This window comes from Botrytis cinerea, chromosome 5, assembly GCF_000143535.2.
Source record: "Botrytis cinerea B05.10 chromosome 5, complete sequence".
In the NCBI taxonomy this organism is placed as follows: domain Eukaryota; kingdom Fungi; phylum Ascomycota; class Leotiomycetes; order Helotiales; family Sclerotiniaceae; genus Botrytis; species Botrytis cinerea.
Genome location: NC_037314.1, coordinates 2,631,261 through 2,649,261, shown reverse-complemented (window position 1 = coordinate 2,649,261; position 18,001 = coordinate 2,631,261). Strand labels below are relative to the sequence as shown.

At 43.9% G+C, this 18,001-nt stretch overlaps 7 protein-coding genes across 7 annotated transcripts; 3 read left to right on the top strand and 4 right to left on the bottom strand.

Annotated features, from left to right (window-relative positions):
• Positions 1–53: 53 nt before the first annotated feature.
• Positions 54–3,327, top strand: Bccdc1. The gene is made up of 2 exons (XM_024693204.1): positions 54–745; positions 822–3,327. The coding sequence occupies exons 1-2, from the start codon at positions 407–409 to the stop codon at positions 2,739–2,741; spliced, it is 2,259 nt and encodes a 752-aa protein (XP_024548989.1). The 5' UTR covers positions 54–406; the 3' UTR covers positions 2,742–3,327.
• A 235-nt stretch (positions 3,328–3,562) lies between these two features.
• On the bottom strand, positions 3,563–5,335 carry BCIN_05g07470 (hypothetical protein). The gene has a single exon (XM_024693203.1). It carries the CDS (start codon positions 5,228–5,230, stop codon positions 3,833–3,835), a length of 1,398 nt encoding a protein of 465 aa, XP_024548988.1. The 5' UTR covers positions 5,231–5,335; the 3' UTR covers positions 3,563–3,832.
• Positions 5,336–5,438: 103 nt separating this feature from the next.
• Positions 5,439–6,236, top strand: Bcsmx2. Its single transcript, XM_001550596.2, has 4 exons — positions 5,439–5,548; positions 5,703–5,774; positions 5,831–5,905; positions 5,960–6,236. The coding sequence occupies exons 1-4, from the start codon at positions 5,519–5,521 to the stop codon at positions 6,038–6,040; spliced, it is 258 nt and encodes an 85-aa protein (XP_001550646.1). The 5' UTR covers positions 5,439–5,518; the 3' UTR covers positions 6,041–6,236.
• A 10-nt stretch (positions 6,237–6,246) lies between these two features.
• BCIN_05g07450 (hypothetical protein) lies at positions 6,247–7,107 on the bottom strand. The gene is made up of 3 exons (XM_001550595.2): positions 6,842–7,107; positions 6,555–6,669; positions 6,247–6,500 (listed from the first exon to the last, which is right to left on the bottom strand). Exons 1-3 carry the CDS (start codon positions 7,016–7,018, stop codon positions 6,310–6,312), a joined length of 483 nt encoding a protein of 160 aa, XP_001550645.1. The 5' UTR covers positions 7,019–7,107; the 3' UTR covers positions 6,247–6,309.
• A 98-nt stretch (positions 7,108–7,205) lies between these two features.
• Bckre33 lies at positions 7,206–10,776 on the bottom strand. Its single transcript, XM_024693202.1, has 4 exons — positions 10,672–10,776; positions 10,424–10,609; positions 7,557–10,361; positions 7,206–7,502 (listed from the first exon to the last, which is right to left on the bottom strand). Exons 1-4 carry the CDS (start codon positions 10,692–10,694, stop codon positions 7,292–7,294), a joined length of 3,225 nt encoding a protein of 1,074 aa, XP_024548987.1. The 5' UTR covers positions 10,695–10,776; the 3' UTR covers positions 7,206–7,291.
• A 202-nt stretch (positions 10,777–10,978) lies between these two features.
• Positions 10,979–12,812, bottom strand: Bcerg10. Its single transcript, XM_001550593.2, has 4 exons — positions 12,536–12,812; positions 12,323–12,408; positions 12,192–12,267; positions 10,979–12,144 (listed from the first exon to the last, which is right to left on the bottom strand). Exons 1-4 carry the CDS (start codon positions 12,562–12,564, stop codon positions 11,133–11,135), a joined length of 1,203 nt encoding a protein of 400 aa, XP_001550643.1. The 5' UTR covers positions 12,565–12,812; the 3' UTR covers positions 10,979–11,132.
• Positions 12,813–12,898: 86 nt separating this feature from the next.
• On the top strand, positions 12,899–16,860 carry Bcsnu114. The gene is made up of 5 exons (XM_024693201.1): positions 12,899–13,053; positions 13,115–13,254; positions 13,318–15,503; positions 15,666–15,753; positions 15,985–16,860. The coding sequence occupies exons 1-5, from the start codon at positions 13,034–13,036 to the stop codon at positions 16,545–16,547; spliced, it is 2,997 nt and encodes a 998-aa protein (XP_024548986.1). The 5' UTR covers positions 12,899–13,033; the 3' UTR covers positions 16,548–16,860.
• Positions 16,861–18,001: the final 1,141 nt, after the last annotated feature.

Here is an 18,001-nt window from a genome sequence, read left to right as displayed (position 1 = left end):
TAAATGAATGTATAAACTTTCATTCTTCCTAAACGATCCTAGTCAAAGCCCCTGAATATCCCATCAAGCCTTATCCATTGTTATCGCACAATAATCTACAGGGTCCTTCCAGGGCTCAACCGCTCATCAAGCTTGAATTTCCCAGCGTCGTAATCAAATAATTTATATCGAGGACACAAAGTAGCCAGTCACCCCAATTCCAGGTATGCACAAAGCAGAATACGAATTCTCCCTCAGATACCCAGTGTAGTTGTTGTATTACACACAAGAGGAGTACGTACCTTAATATAACATAATTTTTGGTCATCATTCCTTGGTACCGAATCTCAGCCAAGGGGGTTCGGGTATCGATGGCATTTGATACTACATAGGTAGGGGAAGCAAACCAAAATTGGAAGTTATCAGAATGGCAGCTTTTCCAAATCATTCTCAATACACCCATTCGACGCGCGATCATTTTAGAGAACCGCCTTCGATCTGGAGAAGGTTATTATTGGTTTTACCGACGGATCTGGCCGTGGCTTTGCAGAGGATGGCAGACCAACAGAACTTCAATGCGGTCGGGGGGAAGACGTCGAGAATACCGAGATTAGTGAGGGGGTGGGTGAGAGATTGGAGCTGGAGACGAGCTCTTAGTTTACCGCATTTGTTGGTGTGTGTTTGGGTGGTCGTTTTGTTGTCTGGAGAGCGTTGGGTTTTTGAGGAAGCTGTGCGAGCTTGTGCGTGGGAGGAATGGGAGAGATGGGTGAGTTTTCTTGAGGAGGGGGCGATATTCTTGAGATTGATGGGACGAGACTGATGAATATGTTCGATTTGAATAGCCTCCAAATACTACGCCGCACCACTTAATCTTTCTGGCAGATCCTCAATTGACGGATCCGCATTCATATCCTGACAGGCCATGGCCGCTGTCGACTTTTACGGTATGGCATACGGATAACTATATGAAGAGGTCTTATATACAACTTTCGAAACAATTACATCCAGATACTATATTCTTCTTGGGGGATTTATTTGACGGAGGAAGAGAATGGAAGACCGCGCATGGAAATTCAGAAGATCAAGCATGGGCAAAAGGAAGACGACCAGCAAAAGAGCAGAAACACTTGGAGAGTTGGGGGAAAAGATACGGAGAGGACTTTTGGCTGAAGGAATACGGTCGATTCTCTAGGATCTTCTCGGACAATTGGAATCTAGGAGGAACAGAGGCTGGAGTTGGGCAGAGAGGACGAAAGCTCATCGCAAGTCTACCAGGAAATCATGATTTGGGTTTCGGCGCACAAATTAAGGTGCCAATTCGTGATCGATTCGAGGTTTACTTTGGAGATGTAAACAGAGTGGATGTCATTGCAAATCATACCTTTGTTTCTGTGGATTCGGTATCGTTGAGTGCTGGAGCATCAGAACGCCCAATTAGTGAAACTGCACCTATCACCAAACCAGTTGAGGAATTTCTAAACAATGTCCAAGTCTCCAAACGAAAAGCCGTGGCTAGAGAATTGGACTTTCAGGCTGGAAAGGAAAGAGCTATACAATATTCTCACTCAGTTCAGGATGTTGAATTGGCAGATTACGCACACTTACCAACTCTTGATCCTGGACCAAATGGTGCTGAATTTCCTACCATTCTCCTTACTCATGTACCGCTCTATCGAAATCCTGGAACTCCATGCGGTCCTCTTCGAGAACATTGGCCACCAACTCCGCCTCCAAAGGGTCAGACCATGCCAGTCATACCCGATCATAGAAATGCCATTAGTGTATCCAAAGGATACCAATACCAAAATGTTCTCGGCGATGATGACTCTAAAAAACTAATCTCGAAAATTGGCAATGTAGTTTCTGTCTTCTCAGGCGATGACCATGATTATTGCGAATTGGTACATCCAGAAGACAAAAATCACGCCCGAGAAATCACAGTCAAAAGTATGAATTGGGCAATGGGAATTCGAAAACCCGGGTTTCTCATGCTAAGTATGTGGAATCCAGTTGGTGCGGATGGAAAACCTTTACATTCGGTTCCTACAGGTCACGGGGCTGAGAACACACATACTTCCACGACGATGGAATCGCATCTTTGTCTATTGCCGGACCAAATTGGTATTCTCATAAATTATGGCATTTTGGTGGGGATCTCACTTCTTCTCTTGATCATTCGAGCGATTCTCGTGCCTTTTACAAATCTTACCCCTTTCGCTCTTGATTCAAAAGGATCTTCTTCGGGCCCGGGTAGTCCAATCGATTCCGAATTCTCGCTTTTGCCAACTAGCATCAAAGATCTCAAACGCGAAGATGAAGAGGAAAAGGATCGGAGGAGTGAAGGGAATTCCTCAACTTCGAGTACGGCTACGGTTAATAATGTCGCAAGTCGTACTTCTCGAACGAGAACCTCGAGTCCGGCGAATGGATATGGATTACCGGGACAGGGACAGGGGTTTTCAAATGGAGTTCCGTATCAACAGGCTCAGCCGTTGATTGAAAAGGCGGGATATTATGGGGGGTTAGAGGGGAGGATTAGGTGGGAAAGTGAGAGGGAATTTGAGATGGAAATGGAAAGGGAGAGGAAGAGGAAAGTGGAAATAGAGAGGAGGAGGAATTATAAACCTTGGAGGATAGTGGCCTGGTGGGGCGGATTTAGAGCCACGACAATGGGAAGAGTACTAAGGGAGGTGGGGTGTAGTGTTTGGCGAGTGTTGTGGGTGGTTGGCGCAGTTTTCATGTGGTTTACTTGGTTTGGTTAGGGGGTTGTGTGGCTAGGTAACTGAGGGGATCGGAAGAGAGGCTTTAAGTTGTGTTTTCATCATGTTTTTGGCTGTTTGGCAGGCGTATTGGTCGTGGTGCATCTAAGGCGTGTCTGCTTGCTTGCTTGCTTACTTACTTGTGTGCTTTATACTTTATCCTTTCTACCTTCACCTTTACTTCTACTTGTACTTGAGCATGGGCTCAGGCTCAGGCCTTTTCTCTTTATAAAATAAAAACAAGCTTCGTACTGCGTCGCTTGCGTCGCTAGCGGTTGATTGGTTGCATTGGGATACGGTGGTGGATGGTGGGATAAGCTGATCTGATTCGGTCTGGGTTATGGATGGATGGATGGACGGATGGATGGATCGTATCTTGCTGGAAGGCCGGAATTCAAAAATTGGGTATGAAAGGACAAAGAGGGAAAGTAAGAAGGGCATTGCTTTTGCAGTTAGCGCTTGTGTGTTATGTTGATGGGCTAGCTACTGTGTAGTATGGTATGTAGGTAGCTGTTGAAAATGAAGATGGAAATGGAAATGGAAATGGAAATAAATAACATGATTATGAGGCATGAAAGGAAACTGTTCATATCGCGTGATGATGGTTATTGTTGTGAACATTGATTAATTGATTGGTTATACTATGGGATGAAACGGCAATTATTAAGGGATGAGATGGAATAGGGGGAAAGTAGTCCAGACGAGATGAGGTGGTTGTGAAAATGGAAATGTGATGTGATAGGTATGATGTTATGAGATATAAGTGATATGTATGTATATGTATGACATGATATAGTATGAAGGAGATATTGCTAGTAGTGAAGTATTAATTTATTCAAATTCTTATTATCTTTAGTATGTAGTATGTATGTATGTATGTATGTATGTATGTATGTATGTATGTATGTATGTATGTATGTATGTATGTTTATTGGACAGAGTACCTTGAATAATTACTTGACGACTTTGAGACTGCTAGGTGTGTAATTTAACCCCCCAAGAGTGAGCAGAAGTACCTATCCTAAGTAAGGTAATTTTGATCTAGTATGATAAGTTAATGGTATCAATAATCTACCTTAAACATCCCATCCCTCTCAAGACCCATCAACAACCTCGTCCCTCCTCACCGGTGTATTCCCAAAACTCTCCAGTCCCCTATCACCAGCTCCAATCTTCTCTCTCGCCATCTCGCTAGAAGCATCCACGAGACCCTTCACATCACTCATTTCCAATTCCTTGATACTCGCATCCGCTTTAAGCGCCGCATATCTCTGACCCGCTTGCGTTAACAATACCTGAACTTCCTGTTCTCTTTTCCCAATTTCCAATTTTTCCCTTTCTCCTTCTTCGATTTTCTTTTTCCTCTTGGATAGTTCGAGTTCCATTGTACTCAACGTATTCTGTAATCTTTCCAAACACTCTGATAGTACCGGAATCGGTGTGATTCTCGCCGGGATCTGATTTTCTTCCCTCGCAGCAGCCGCATCGTCATGTTTATGAAGACCGTCCATACCCGCTTTCGTTTGAGCAGCTTCATAAGCGGCTCTCCTTTCCGCTTCTGAATCATCGCTTTCTTCGTCCGAGCTGCCTTCGGCTTGTTGGATTAGATCTGCCATTTCTTTCTTACGACGTCGCTTCTCCTCCCGTTCTTGTTTTTTCCCAAGAGAAATTCGTCCATCGTCTACGAATTCTTCGAATCCTTCCATGATTTCTTCATCGTCGCGCACTAATCTTGATTCTGGTTTCTTTTGTCGGGGAAGAAGTGATGTAATTCTTCCCCCATCTGGTTCATCATCATTTAAGGAGATAAAATCTTTTTCCCTCGCCATTCTCGCCCTCCTTTCTTTCTTTTCCCTAATTTCTGCCTCTGTAGGTATGATCGCAGCACTACCTCCAAGTCCTCCAACTATATCTCCATTCCCATGTAAATCCACAACCATTGCTCCCTCCAACTCACTCGCATCCAGAAACGGTTCTTCTCCTCCCCCAATCTCCACATCGGCCAATTCTCTCATGGCAGAAGCTTGCGAGCTCTTCAGTTCTTTCAAGTAATCTTTACTATAACTAGGTCTTCCCATGTCTGAATCCCCATCCCCATCCCCATCTTCATCCCTCGTCCTCATCGGCAGTGGTACTCTCGTATTAATCTTCTTCGCATTTCCCTCTGTAACCTTTCTCGAAAGAGGCTTTTTCACCAATGTGAATGATTCATCGTCCTCCAGATTCTCGGCATCAGAGCCAGATATTATATCGCCTACTCCAAAGGAGAGACGGGAAGATGCGGGTCTCTTTTTCTTCTTGAAAGAGGTAGTTTTGACGCTCGGAGGTTTGTTTGAAGAGCTATCGTCGCTGGGAATCTCGGTTTTCGAGGTATTGTCTTCATCTTGTGTTAGATCTTCGAATGCGATACTCCGGCGCAAATTAGATTTCTTGAGGGGTTTGCGAACTGCTGACATCTTGTCTCTCTTCAAATCTGGAGTTTCTCTTTTCATAAAACAAGCGTATCAACTAGGTTCCTCAAATGTCCAATCAACCAGAAATACTATCCTCAAGTCGCAATGAACAAAGACGCGTCTTGTGTAATGAAGCTGTCTTCCGCCTCGCCATCCAGATAAATAAAAGTCCCCCAGTTACACCATCTTATCGCCACGTGACCTTAGACATCAGCCTCACGAAACCTCAAGACAGCCACGAAATTTTGGTGTGTATTCGTCGCAAGCAATCAAGCTTCCAATTTCACGCCATCTACCCGACGAATTCTACAAAAACATATCGTCAAGATGCCTCAAGCTCAGCCTGAGCTCAAGAAGGTATGTACAATTTCTGGTATTCCGTCTCTACGAGTTGGCGGCAACGCGAGCAGGGCGGTAGATTGAAAGTATATCGACCAACTCGAGCTACTGCGCGAGAGTCAAGGAATGTGGGAGAATTTAAATTGATGGCTAATGTTATGCGACGATGTAGTACCTCGATAAGAGACTATTTGTGCAGTTGAACGGTAGCAGAAAGGTTATTGGTGTTTTGAGAGGCTACGATGTGAGTTCCCCTTCTTGCGCGCATCCCAATTCATTGTAGCTAACGCGCATAAACAGGTTTTCTTAAACATTGTGCTAGACGATGCAGTTGAGGAGAAAGAGGGTGGTGAGAAAGTAAAGATTGGAATGGTTGTATGTTGTTGCATTTCTCGCAGATTCATACTCGAAAGTTAACAAGCCCTTCAGGTTATCCGCGGAAACTCAGTCGTTATGCTCGAGGCATTGGAGAGAATAGGTGGAGGAAGGGAAAACCGTGAACAGCATTAGGGTTATCAAGGGATTTGATTTGTGGGAGATCTTGAGGATGAAAGATGAATGGGAAAGACATTGAAGAATTATATCTGGACCAGGGCGTTTACAGGCTATATGAAATACAAATTGCATATGGAGGAACACGGAAGAGGAGATAAAACAATCTGTTTGGCAAGATGAACCATGATTTCTAGAGCTGATGCTCTTTTCAGAGGAACCTTTGCATTTCATTGACTTGGGGTTACTACTATGTGAAATGCGACTCAAAACAACATCTATGTCTCTTACTTGATCTCCTCCCACTTTCCCTCCTCAAACCCATCCATAAGCATCCCTTCGAACTCTTTTACCCACCCCTTAATACCACCCTTCAGGACTGCAATCTCAATATTACTCTTTTTCCCAAACTTGGCTATATCATCAATATAATCCTGCATCCAGCCTGCACATCTTGGTCCCCTCCCAGTCGATGATCCTACATCTCATCAGCATATCTCATTTCTCAGACCGGGGCACGAAAAGTACATACCACAATAGAAGATGATCTTGGTCATACCCGCTCTATTACAGAGCTCATACAGCGACTTGCGAGTTTGATAGAAACTCTGAGCGGGAAGATTGAGCGAAGTTTTGATGGTTCCGCCCTACGCACACATACATCAGAGATATTCAACCTCAACCTCAGCCTCAACCTCAACCTCAACCTCGAACTGAGTTTCGTAGAGAATGGTATGCTACCATAGAGATTCCCGCTCGAGAAAGCTCTCAGAACATGCAAACTGAATCTCCAATGTAATATATGAGAAATATACATACCACCCAATCATCTCTCCTAACATCCACCAACAAGAAAGATCTCGGCTCAGATGTGATGTCCATATCATCAAACAGCTTCATCACATCATCCGCAGTGAGCTCTGGGCATTTTGCTCTGGCTTCAGGGAATGCTTTCCACCATGGAGCTTCTGGCTTTGTATCTTTTGTATCCGTCATGGTGGTTTTGATATGAGATGAAAGATGTGTAAAAAGTTTGAGGAGTATGAAAAGTATGAAAAGTATGAAAAGTTTTATCTGGTGGTGCCATGAATTAGGCAGCTTTTCTTTCATGTGTGGCTTGCCAATCGCACACGTTTACTCAATGACATTGTCAAATTCACGTTCATTAGTCAAGGGGCTCAAGTGTATAGGATGTGTTCCATATCATTTCTTTCATTAAATACAGAGGTATATACAGGATGTTGGATTATACAATTTGAAACGAGAAAACTAGTGACCCCTTTTACCACCCTTCTTTGCCTTTTTATGCGCCTTTTCACCCATCTCTTGTTCATAGATCTCTGCCGCCGATTCCCCTGCCTTTCTCTTGGATTTCGCACTCTTTACACCAACCACTATATCCTTCTTTCCAGATTTAGCAGCATTTTTGACTTGCTTCTCGGCTTCTGCCCACCCTGGTGCTCCTGCTTCGATTTCATATCTGGTTAACGGATTAGTATTGTAGTATATGAGATGGTTGGATCAAAAAGCTCACTGGTCTAAAGGGAGAGCGTCAATAAGCTCCCTTTGCTTCTCCTTCAAAGCTTTCATAGCTTCATCTCCACCCTCCTCCAATTCTTCTTCGAGTCCTTGTTCTAGAGGTACGAATCTATCATCTACAACCTCATCGTCCAAAGCTTCATTTGCATCTTCTCTACTGACACCGATATTTTCCCGCCCTGGCATCTCAGCTTCAATAGCACCGGAAACCAAGTCACCAAAGTGTGAACTCATCTTACGCATGATCTTGATGAACATGGCTAAGAGTTGAGATGATGGAAGAGATAATTCAGACTCAATGGCTGTCAGATCCTTTCTCTGCAAGCCAACGGCAAGTAATATCGATGATTGAATGCCAGTAAGCTTAATGTTGGATTTCAAGCGACCAGTGAAATATAAGTTCGCAAGTGTTGGAATGAGATCCAAAATGACGTGATAATCGAGCATGTTATTTGCATATGATTCCAGACGTTTGAGATCAAAGGGTGACATAAGTTTGTCTAATTCTTCTTTTGAAAGTGGCTTGGGTTCGGCTTCTGAGTCAGATTTTGAACCAGCGTTTGCAGATTCGTCAATGCTCAAGGCCAAAACTGAAGGAAATTCACGGAATTGGTATGAAAGAAGGGACAAGAATCTGCGATGGAAATCTCTAGAGAACGCAGACTCCCATTCCCTATCTTCACTATTCTCCAGGGTGCGAACCATAACACAAGTGTGCTCTCCTGTCAGTTCGTTTGGTGTTTGACGAAGATAGAGGGGAACAAATGAAGCTCTTTTCCAGAATCTGTGCAGAGGTTGAGTAAGGCCGTAACTCACACCAATATAATCTAGGTTGTCGGGTCGCTTTTCGGACAATTTTGAGAAAAGGGGTGGCATCTTTCTGATGTCCCTAACCTTGATGTTATCCTCAAGAAGAGATGAACTTGTCAACTCCTCGTCCGTGACACGAGTGATTGTCTCTTCTGCGTAATCATTCATATCTTCTGAAAGGTTAGTAAATTTACCTTCGTAGAAAGCAGTAAGAAGCTCAAGCGCTTTGCTTCCATAACCCATCTTGATGTAATCAGGATTTGTTGCTATTCTGACTACACGTGCTCCAGAGAGACCAGCGAAATCATCGTCTTGAAATTGTTGACTGACCAACCAGGGAATGAGATCACCAGCTGCTCGCTGACCTCTACTCAGGCTGTTCATGACACTTTGCTTGCTAATCTTTCCTTCGAGGGCGACTTGAATTACGCAGAGAGGTTCTGGTAAGTGTTTGCTATTCTCTTCAATAGGTGGAACAAGGACAAATAATTGATGAGCTGGAGCATCGCTCATCAATTGAAGGTCATCTGGGGTATTTTTGTAATGACTCGCGACATAAAGAGCAATCATTTGCTGCAAGAACTTTTCGGAAACATCATGGAAGGAAAAGAGGGTATCACGATTGACGTTGAGCAGTTGACATTGTGAAGGATCTGGGCATCCTTGAAGAGTGTTTAATCTCGAGCGAGGTAAAGTGGCGTCAAGGCAGAGTAATTGATTGAGCCATTTCTCAACGGCGTCACCTTGTGCATAACGAATAGGCTCAGACAAGGTAATCTCTCTTAGCGAGCGACCTCCCGAGAAGCTATTGTCGGCACCTTTAGCAGCAGCCTTGCCACTTGATCGATCAGCTACCTCAACATCTTCTGTTCCATTTGTCGATCCTCTAGATTGTTCTCGGAGTTGTTTGATCAATTTCAAAGATAGAGATCTTCCAGTACCTTCGTATCCGTTAATGGTGGATGCCATAAATACTAAGTAAGGGCCCATAAGCTTCTTCACGAGTGGCAGCGGTATTGCAGCAGCTTCATCGATGACCAATAATTCAGCTTGGCCAAGAACATGCGCATCCTGTGGTCTGATATATTGGATAGTTTGACGATGTTGACGATGAATATTAACTCGAACAATTGCTTTGTTAAAATCGGGGTTTGTAGATTGTATGATCGAGTAGTCGACGTGATCCATGTAGTTAAGAGCATCGAAACCTTTGAAGATAAATTCGAACAAGGTCTTCAAATTCTCTGGACTTGGGGATGTGATGAAAATGTTACTATATCCATGCGCGACGGCTGCTGCCACAGCCACACCAAGAGCTGCAGACTTTCCACGTCCTCTACCGGCAGTTAATGTGACAGTGTTCCTCAAGGTTTTTTCAGCGATAGCGTCTACGAAAGTGAGGAGAGCTTTGGCTTGGTCCACAGTCTTTGCTAAAGTGACGAGAGATCCAACAGGTTGTGTGTCTTGCAGGGCTTCTTTCATACTATCCAATTCTATCTGTGATTCGCTTTTTGGCTCGTCCAGATCTGGCGGAGGTAAAGCTTTCACGTTCTTTCCTCCAGATATAGGAAGAACATTCAGCTCGTCGTCAATTACTAAGCAGGACTCGCATTTTCCAAGGGACAAAATGAATCGTTCGTTGAATCTGGCAGTGACATCGTCATGCGCTTCGGTTCGGTATCGAGAATGGATATCCATAGACAATGTGTACAATTGCTTCAAACTGTTCATGCCTTTCAGCAATAAAACCACAAGCCCTCCACCTTCAACTGTTTCAATAGTTCTGGCTAGAAGGTTTGGTGTGATGGCTTCGAAATCCTGCAATATACACATTCCGAAAGTGTTTCCCAGAATTTTCTCGGTTTCCTTGTAGTAAACATATCGAATGTTGTGCAGCGACACGAAAAGTTCGAAAGGATCTTCAGTATTTGCTTCTCTAATTCCACGTTTGATTTCCTTCTTAATTTTAGTTTCTCTCTTCTTTCGATGACTATAGGTAGCAAATATATCAGCATGCAGCTTCGCAAGAAAATGTGCATCTTCGCTACTGACCTCGTGAATCCAAGAAGCTTGTTTTTATATGCCCACATGACTGATTTGTTCTGTTTCATGTCCATACTGGACATAATATAGTGTAGATGTACGATGACATCCTTCGTTCTATCTCCAACAACGACAATGAAGCTTCGTTTCTTCTCTTGGATGCCATTGCGAATGAGCGCGGGGATGCGCTGATCACTGTTGATGTTCAGGTCAGTTATCGAGATAAATACAACCCAGAGTGGCGATTAGAAGCTTACACTGCTTTTCGTTGGCCGACCATAATTTCCAATTGTCTAAGAGATCAAGACCTATTCAATGGCGATGTAAACACCAACAAATAGAGGTATTGATGCGCCGGGAACTTTTTTTTGGCGATTGCACTTATCTCGAACTTTTTTTCGACAGGGACTTGGGACGCTAGAGCGTTTAGAGTCTAGTTTATATGCAAGGCTATACGTGGATAAGAACACTTTTTACGAGGCTGATCATATATAATCAATATGTGCCTGACAACTACAGAATAAAAAACAGTTTCAAGGATTCGTGAGTGCAGATCGAAGGTAATGTATCAAAAAGTTTATGGGTATTATGAATTGTCTCGAGGGACATTTGCCAAACTCAAGTCTATTATGCTATGCTTTATCGCCAGTTATGCTCTATGATACTCCCAATATGTACCATCCAAATTCAAATCATCAAGCAATTTCTCATAAATGGTTTACTGTAAAGATTCAATGACAAGAGCAGATGCTCCACCACCGCCGTTGCAAATACCGGCAACACCAATCTTTGCCTTTTGCTCTCTCAACACATTCACCAATGTGGTGACGATTCTAGCTCCGGAACAACCAAGAGGATGTCCGATAGCGACAGCACCTCCGTTGATGTTGACCTTGGATTCGTCCAATCCGAGGATCTTCATATTTGCCAAAGCAACAACGGAGAAAGCCTCGTTGATCTCGTAATAATCAACAGCTGAAGCATCGATCTTGGCGTGCTTCAAAGCTTTAGGGATAGCCAATGATGGTGCGGTGGTGAATTTGCTTGGAGCTTTTTCTGCATCACCCCAACCGAGGATCTTTGCCAAAGGCTTAAGACCAAGTTCCTTCAACTTAGCTTCCGAGACGAGAACAAGAGCTGAAGCACCATCGTTAAGTGGTGCAGCGTTTGGTGCGGTGACGGTTCCTCCATTTGGCAAGAAAGCTGGTCTCATAGCCTTGAGCTTCTCAATGTTCAAATTCTTGACCTCATCATCTCTCTCAACCTTGACATTAGGCTTTCCACGGCCACCGCTAACTTCCACTGGAACGATCTCGGTCTTGAAAAGGCCAGCTTCGGTTGCCTTTTGGGCCTTTTGATATGAATTGATAGCATACTCATCTTGCTGCTCTCTGCTAATGTCGTGATCAACGTGGCACTCTTCAGCAGCCATTCCCATGTGCTCCTTCTTGTTGTAGGCATCAGTGAGACCATCCTTGAGAACACCATCTACCAAAGTTTGGTCGCCATATTTGGCACCATTTCGGAGGGTTGGGAGGTAGTGAGGAACATTAGACATAGACTCTGTACCACCAGCTACAACAATATCGGCGTTGCCTGTGATGATTGTCTGAGCAGCGAGAATGATCGCCTTGGTTCCAGAAGCACAAACTTTGTTGACGGTAGTACAGACTACGCCTTCAGTGAGTCCTCCAGCAATAGCACATTGACGAGCAGGGTTTTGGCCCAAGCTACTCAAATTAGTTTTCAGTCATTTACAAACAAGTAATTGGCTTACTTTGCAGACAAAACATTGCCGAAGAAGATCTCCTCAACATCTTCTGGCTTGATCTCTGGTACACGCTCAACGGCAGCTAAATACTCGTTAGTCCCAGAACTTTCCACTCCATAAAGATGTAATGAACTTACCCTTGATGGCGATGCCACCTAGCTCAGTAGCACTCTTGCTAGAGAGGGAACCCAAGAAGGAACCAATGGGCGTTCTCACAGCGGAGCTAGAAACAATGAATGGTTAGTATTTCTCATCTGTGAAGCGATCACGAGAAAAGGAGAGGACGTATATGCCCGGAAAACCATACATATGGTATCGATCCTGAGGAAATAGAAGGAATAGAAACTTACACAATATAAACAGGAGGAACTGAAGACATTTCTATGAGTGAAGTTGAAAGATTTGGTGTTTGTGAATAATATTATGGAAGAGGGAACAAACCTCAACAAAGCTGGGCCAAATATTTATGGTGAGGGCGGTGATGAGCTGGCAGAACTCTAATAAGCGACGCCGACAGCCTCAGAATCTCATGCCACTTTTGAATCGATGCTTTGTATAGATGTGGAACAATGTGAAAGTTTGTTCTTTGGACAATGGACATCAAGTAAAACTCTTACAAAAGCAGCCAGGTTAGTAATCTAAACTGAAAATCTCCGAAGTCGGTGAATGATCTAATCTAATCAATCTCTTCATCTCCACTCTCAATTTGACAAGGCTGTATCACGTGATCTCAAAAAAGTGCCATCGCGAAACCTCGAGTTTTCGACGCGAGGCCGGTGAAGTTGTAGCTTCATTTTCTTGACATCCCTTTATTTTCATACCATTTTTCTGCATTTCACTTAGCCGCGATGGATGATCTTTACGATGAGTGAGTTACCTTGACATCTGAAACTCTTTGGGAAGCTTGGTCATAGCTAACGTTCTTGCAGGTTTGGAAACTTCATTGGTGAGGCCGAGGAGTCGGACGAGGAATCTCAACATGGCAATGATGCGAGTGCATACGTATACGATGAATATCCAGAGGAGGCACCAGAGGAACCTACGGGGCAGGAATTGATGGACCTCGATGGTTGGTTATAACCATTTTCTGGAGCTTAGAAGGCTACCAACTAACTAACAACTTTACATTTAGATGAAGGACCTTCGAATGCCGTAATATTACATGAAGACAAGCAGTACTACCCTACTGCGCAACAAGTGTACGGAGAGGATGTAGAAACTATGGTCCAGGAAGAAGACGCGCAACCCCTCACGCAACCAATTATAGCTCCGGTCGAACAGAAGAAATTCAACATCCAAGAAGCGGATTTACCACCGGTACATTTCGATCGAAGTTTCATGTCCGACCTTATGAATTACCCCGAACAAATCAGAAATATTGCTTTTGCTGGGCATCTACATCACGGCAAAACCGCATTTATGGACATGTTGGTTCTTGAGACTCACGACATTGCTGAGCGATTAGAAAAGAAGACCGGAAGGAAGAAGGATGAGCAATTGCGTTATACAGATATCCATGTTGTTGAGCGTGAACGAGGACTATCCATAAAATCCGCACCTATGAGCTTGGTGCTTCAGAGTACCAAGGGGAAGTCGCATCTCCTCAATATCCTCGATACTCCTGGCCATGTAAATTTTGTGGATGAGGTTGCATCTTCATTACGGCTGGTGGATGGAGTGGTTTTGGTTGTTGACGTTGTTGAAGGAGTACAAGTCAATACAGAGCGGATTATCAAGCATGCCGTTTTGGAAGGTCTGCCCTTGACTCTTGTTGTCAATAAAATGGATCGTCTAATCTTAGAGCTCAAGCTACCACCTACGGACGCTTATTTCAAGCTGAAACATGTTATTGAAGAAGTTAATACTGTGATTGAGGCTACTTTGCCAGGTCAAGGCGAGAGCAGACGACTTAGTCCAGAAAAAGGCAATGTTCTGTTTGCCTGTACCAGTATGGGATGGTGTTTCACGTTACAATCATTCGCAAAAATGTATGCGGACAGTTACACCCCAAAGAAAAACCGAGGTCCTGGTTTGAACAACGAGGAAAGTGGTATTAATGCGCACGAATTTGCAAGGAGATTATGGGGCGATATTTTCTACAATCCCTCAAGGAGGTCATTTACTCGAAAGGGTGTCGAGGAGAGATCAAAACGCTCCTTCGTGAATTTCATCCTGGAACCAATCTACAAATTATACTCCCATACCATTAGTGAGAGCCCAGAGGATTTGAAAGATACACTGGAATCGCTTGGAATATTCCTCAAACCATCACAATACAAGACGGATGCTAACGTCCTTCTGAAACTTGTCTGTGAACAATTCTTCGGCCCATCGACCGGGTTCGTCGATATGGTTATACAGCATATACCTTCTCCGGTAGAAGCTGCTGAGAAAAACTTGGAACGCCATTATACTGGTCCATTGGATACAACGGTTGGAACGGCTATGAAGAATTGCGATCAAGATGGTCCATTGGTCATTCAAATAACAAAGCTATTGAACACAATCGATGCTACAGGATTTTACTCGTTCGGAAGAGTGTTGAGTGGTATTGCACGAGCAGGCACCCAAGTACGAGTCCTTGGTGAAGGATATTCAATTGATGATGAAGAGGATATGAGTGTTGCTACCATATCAGATGTGTGGATCGCTGAGACGAGATACAACATCCCCACAGACGGAGTCCCTGCCGGCAATTGGGTTCTGCTTGGGGGTGTGGATAATTCGATTGTCAAATCTGCAACCATTGTACCCCTTGTTTTGCCAAATGAAGAGGAGGCATATATTTTTAGACCTATTACCCATTTCACCGAGTCGGTCTTCAAGGTAGCAGTGGAGCCGATCAATCCTTCTGAGCTTCCTAAGATGTTGGATGGTTTACGAAAGATCAACAAAAGCTACCCTCTTATCACTACAAAGGTAGAAGAATCTGGCGAACACGTCATTCTAGGCACGGGAGAACTCTATATGGACTGTGTCCTGCATGATCTCCGACGATTATATGCAGAGATGGAAATTAAAGTTTCCGATCCTGTCACACGCTTTTGTGAGACAGTCGTTGAAACATCAGCTATCAAATGTTATGCCCAGACACCAAACAAGAAGAACAAGATCACAATGGTGGCAGAACCTCTCGACCAGGGTATTGCTGAAGACATTGAAAGTGGCAAGGTCAGCATCAAGAGTCCTGCTCGAGTGATTGGCAAATACTTTGAGGAGAACTACGGTTGGGATTTATTGGCTTCTAGAAGTATTTGGGCATTTGGTCCCGACGACTTGGGACCAAACATCTTACAAGATGATACCATTCCATCCGAGGCAAGTACATTCCAGGAAGCACCTGTTCGCTTACCCCTTGTTAGTAGCTAGCCTCCTAGCCAGGTTAGAGCTACTACTGTGAGTGCCTGCATAGGCTAAATAGCCGTTGTGTTGCACAAACGGGATTATTCGGCCCTTCTTATGCTGACTGATCTACAACAGGTGGATAAAAAATCACTACTTAGTGTACGGGACACTATTCGACAAGGATTTAGTTGGGCTGCTCGAGAAGGACCATTATGTGAAGAACGTAAGTTTCCACTCATTTTTTATTTACCCTTTTCCCCAGACGCCTTCTCTCTCCCTATTGCTCCTAGGTCATCATAGATCGTAATTGTGGACGACCTCAAACCACAATAGTATTGAGTTAATATGGAAACTTCCGTCCACTACTGTTGCACAGACCTTCAACCTATCACCCTACCCCTGGACAAGTTTTCATTGGTTCATCTATCCGAGTTAGTGCTAACATACCTTGTAGCAATCCGCAATAGTAAATTCAAGATAACAGACGTGATATTGGCTCCTGAAGCGATCTTCCGGGGTGGTGGTCAAATCATTCCCACCTCCCGACGCGCATGCTATTCTTCCTTCCTAATGGCTTCTCCAAGATTGATGGAACCCGTCTACTCCTGTTCCATGACCGGACCTGCAGATTCCGTCACTTCGCTCTACACTGTACTTGCCCGTCGTCGCGGTCACGTCTTGTCTGACGGACCCATTGCTGGTACACCTCTCTATCGCGTCAGTGGACTCATCCCTGTCATCGATTCCTTCGGTTTCGAAACCGATCTCCGCATTCACACTCAAGGTCAAGCAACCGTTTCTTTAGTCTTTGATCGCTGGAGTATCGTCCCTGGTGATCCATTAGATAAAGACGTTATTCTTCGACCTCTCGAACCAGCAGGCGCACAAGCCACAGCGAGAGATTTCGTCCTCAAGACAAGAAGAAGAAAGGGTCTCAGTGAAGATGTAAGTGTGGCTAAATTTTTAGAACCAGAACTCTTTGCCAGTTTGAAGGAAACGGGTATTTTGGACGGGTAGGTAGGGTTTATCGAGGAAATCTATCAAACGCGCGTCCTGATGGGAAGGAAGAGCTTGGCAGAGATCTGTGAACCTGGGGATTGATTATCTCATACTACATGAGGTGTGATCGCACTTCCAAATCTAGAAGGGAAGTGATATGGGCGTTTTGGCTGGTTCGTGCATAGCGAATTGAAACTGCTAAATAAATGAAAAATAATTAAGATCTGTATATGCATGCTTTCTGGTGTGTATGTACTATGTACAATTAATAATATTACATCAAGGTGAAATCAAATCGTAGTAAAATTCACATATTGAAAGCTAGATCACAAGAACCCCAGGAGCTATTTCTGCATGAGACTGGAGATTGTGAGACTCCCACTGCACTCTGTGCATGCTCATCTACTGCAGCTACACTGTGATATTGACAGCAGTAGTTTGAATGCTGTCGATTTATTTTTATTGCGCACACTCAGCATTTTTTTTATATTGGAGCTCGAAGCTCAAAAGCTGGTCAGGGTGAGACAAGAACAACTGGAAGATCATCCGGCTGAAAGGAATACCAGACATTGGTGATCATTTCGAAAATGGAAATCGGATTGGAGATGGAGAATGGGCATGGGCATGGGCATGGAATCGCTTGACTAATATCTGCAGGTGGGCGTGCACGTATCGTATGTATGTATGTATGTATGTATGTATGTATGCATTTGAATAAATTTAAGGCTCTCTTCATCTCATGATTCTTATCTCCATTTTTTTTTTCCCATCTGCATGTGCCTGACACCCTCTGAGTGATTACAGACCGAGTAAGTCATCAATACGAAAATTTGGAATGCCGTGCACACGAAGTAACCTTACATGACTTGTTCCCACCATAACTCTACTCGTTCACGAGTCGCGATAATACCAACAGAAACGGAGATACTGAGAGCTCTGTATTTCTGGATGGATGGATCCATCAATTGACCCACTTGTTGGGTAGATCGTAGAAGGCAGGAAGGCTCTATCACACAACTAAATGGGAATGGAAAAACTATTGTTCCCTCCATATATATCCCTGGAATTTACGATCCTGCGCGTACAGGTACATGTGTTTCTGTATGGATCCCGGCTGTTGATCTGAAGCTGAATTACCCGATTCATAGAACGATTGAATGGATGCATGGATATGCTTTGTAAAGATTATGGCATGCAAGTTTTGGTGTTGGTGCCTGCCTGGGATTTGGCATTGCACTGCTCTTGCTATGTTATGTGTAAGATCACAAGTACATTTGCATACATAGTAGGCGCTGTACATATACTTGCATAGATATGGAATGCATGTACGAGAGGAATGTGATGGACGGGTTGTAGTAAGGCTACAATCAAGCGGAAACGATTTCTCTCTGGGGCTCTCCAATTCCAATCATCCTTCAAACAGAACACACAAACAACTTCAGTATGTATGGCTAATAAGACCACAAAAAACT

What these genes read in the sequence shown, in the direction of transcription:
- Bccdc1 (XM_024693204.1), top strand. Translation starts at nt 407, where the DNA reads ATGGCAGCTTTTCCAAATCATTCTCAATACACCCATTCGACGCGCGAT. An exon ending in GGGAGGAATGGGAGAGATGG is followed by an intron (nt 746 to 821) that starts GTGAGTTTTCTT and finishes CGATTTGAATAG; the next exon opens with CCTCCAAATACTACGCCGCA.
- BCIN_05g07470 (XM_024693203.1), bottom strand. Translation starts at nt 5,230, where the DNA reads ATGAAAAGAGAAACTCCAGATTTGAAGAGAGACAAGATGTCAGCAGTT.
- Bcsmx2 (XM_001550596.2), top strand. Translation starts at nt 5,519, where the DNA reads ATGCCTCAAGCTCAGCCTGAGCTCAAGAAG. An exon ending in GTGTTTTGAGAGGCTACGAT is followed by an intron (nt 5,775 to 5,830) that starts GTGAGTTCCCCT and finishes GCGCATAAACAG; the next exon opens with GTTTTCTTAAACATTGTGCT. An exon ending in AAGTAAAGATTGGAATGGTT is followed by an intron (nt 5,906 to 5,959) that starts GTATGTTGTTGC and finishes CAAGCCCTTCAG; the next exon opens with GTTATCCGCGGAAACTCAGT.
- BCIN_05g07450 (XM_001550595.2), bottom strand. Translation starts at nt 7,018, where the DNA reads ATGACGGATACAAAAGATACAAAGCCAGAAGCTCCATGGTGGAAAGCA. An exon ending in TTAGGAGAGATGATTGGGTG is followed by an intron (nt 6,670 to 6,841) that starts GTATGTATATTT and finishes ATGTGTGCGTAG; the next exon opens with GGCGGAACCATCAAAACTTC. An exon ending in CAAGATCATCTTCTATTGTG is followed by an intron (nt 6,501 to 6,554) that starts GTATGTACTTTT and finishes GATGAGATGTAG; the next exon opens with GATCATCGACTGGGAGGGGA.
- Bckre33 (XM_024693202.1), bottom strand. Translation starts at nt 10,694, where the DNA reads ATGGTCGGCCAACGAAAAGCAGT. An exon ending in GTCGGCCAACGAAAAGCAGT is followed by an intron (nt 10,610 to 10,671) that starts GTAAGCTTCTAA and finishes GAACATCAACAG; the next exon opens with TGATCAGCGCATCCCCGCGC. An exon ending in AAGCTTCTTGGATTCACGAG is followed by an intron (nt 10,362 to 10,423) that starts GTCAGTAGCGAA and finishes TGCTACCTATAG; the next exon opens with TCATCGAAAGAAGAGAGAAA.
- Bcerg10 (XM_001550593.2), bottom strand. Translation starts at nt 12,564, where the DNA reads ATGTCTTCAGTTCCTCCTGTTTATATTGT. An exon ending in AGGTGGCATCGCCATCAAGG is followed by an intron (nt 12,268 to 12,322) that starts GTAAGTTCATTA and finishes ACGAGTATTTAG; the next exon opens with CTGCCGTTGAGCGTGTACCA. An exon ending in GGCAATGTTTTGTCTGCAAA is followed by an intron (nt 12,145 to 12,191) that starts GTAAGCCAATTA and finishes TAATTTGAGTAG; the next exon opens with CTTGGGCCAAAACCCTGCTC.
- Bcsnu114 (XM_024693201.1), top strand. Translation starts at nt 13,034, where the DNA reads ATGGATGATCTTTACGATGA. An exon ending in GGAATTGATGGACCTCGATG is followed by an intron (nt 13,255 to 13,317) that starts GTTGGTTATAAC and finishes CTTTACATTTAG; the next exon opens with ATGAAGGACCTTCGAATGCC. An exon ending in ATGATACCATTCCATCCGAG is followed by an intron (nt 15,504 to 15,665) that starts GCAAGTACATTC and finishes GATCTACAACAG; the next exon opens with GTGGATAAAAAATCACTACT.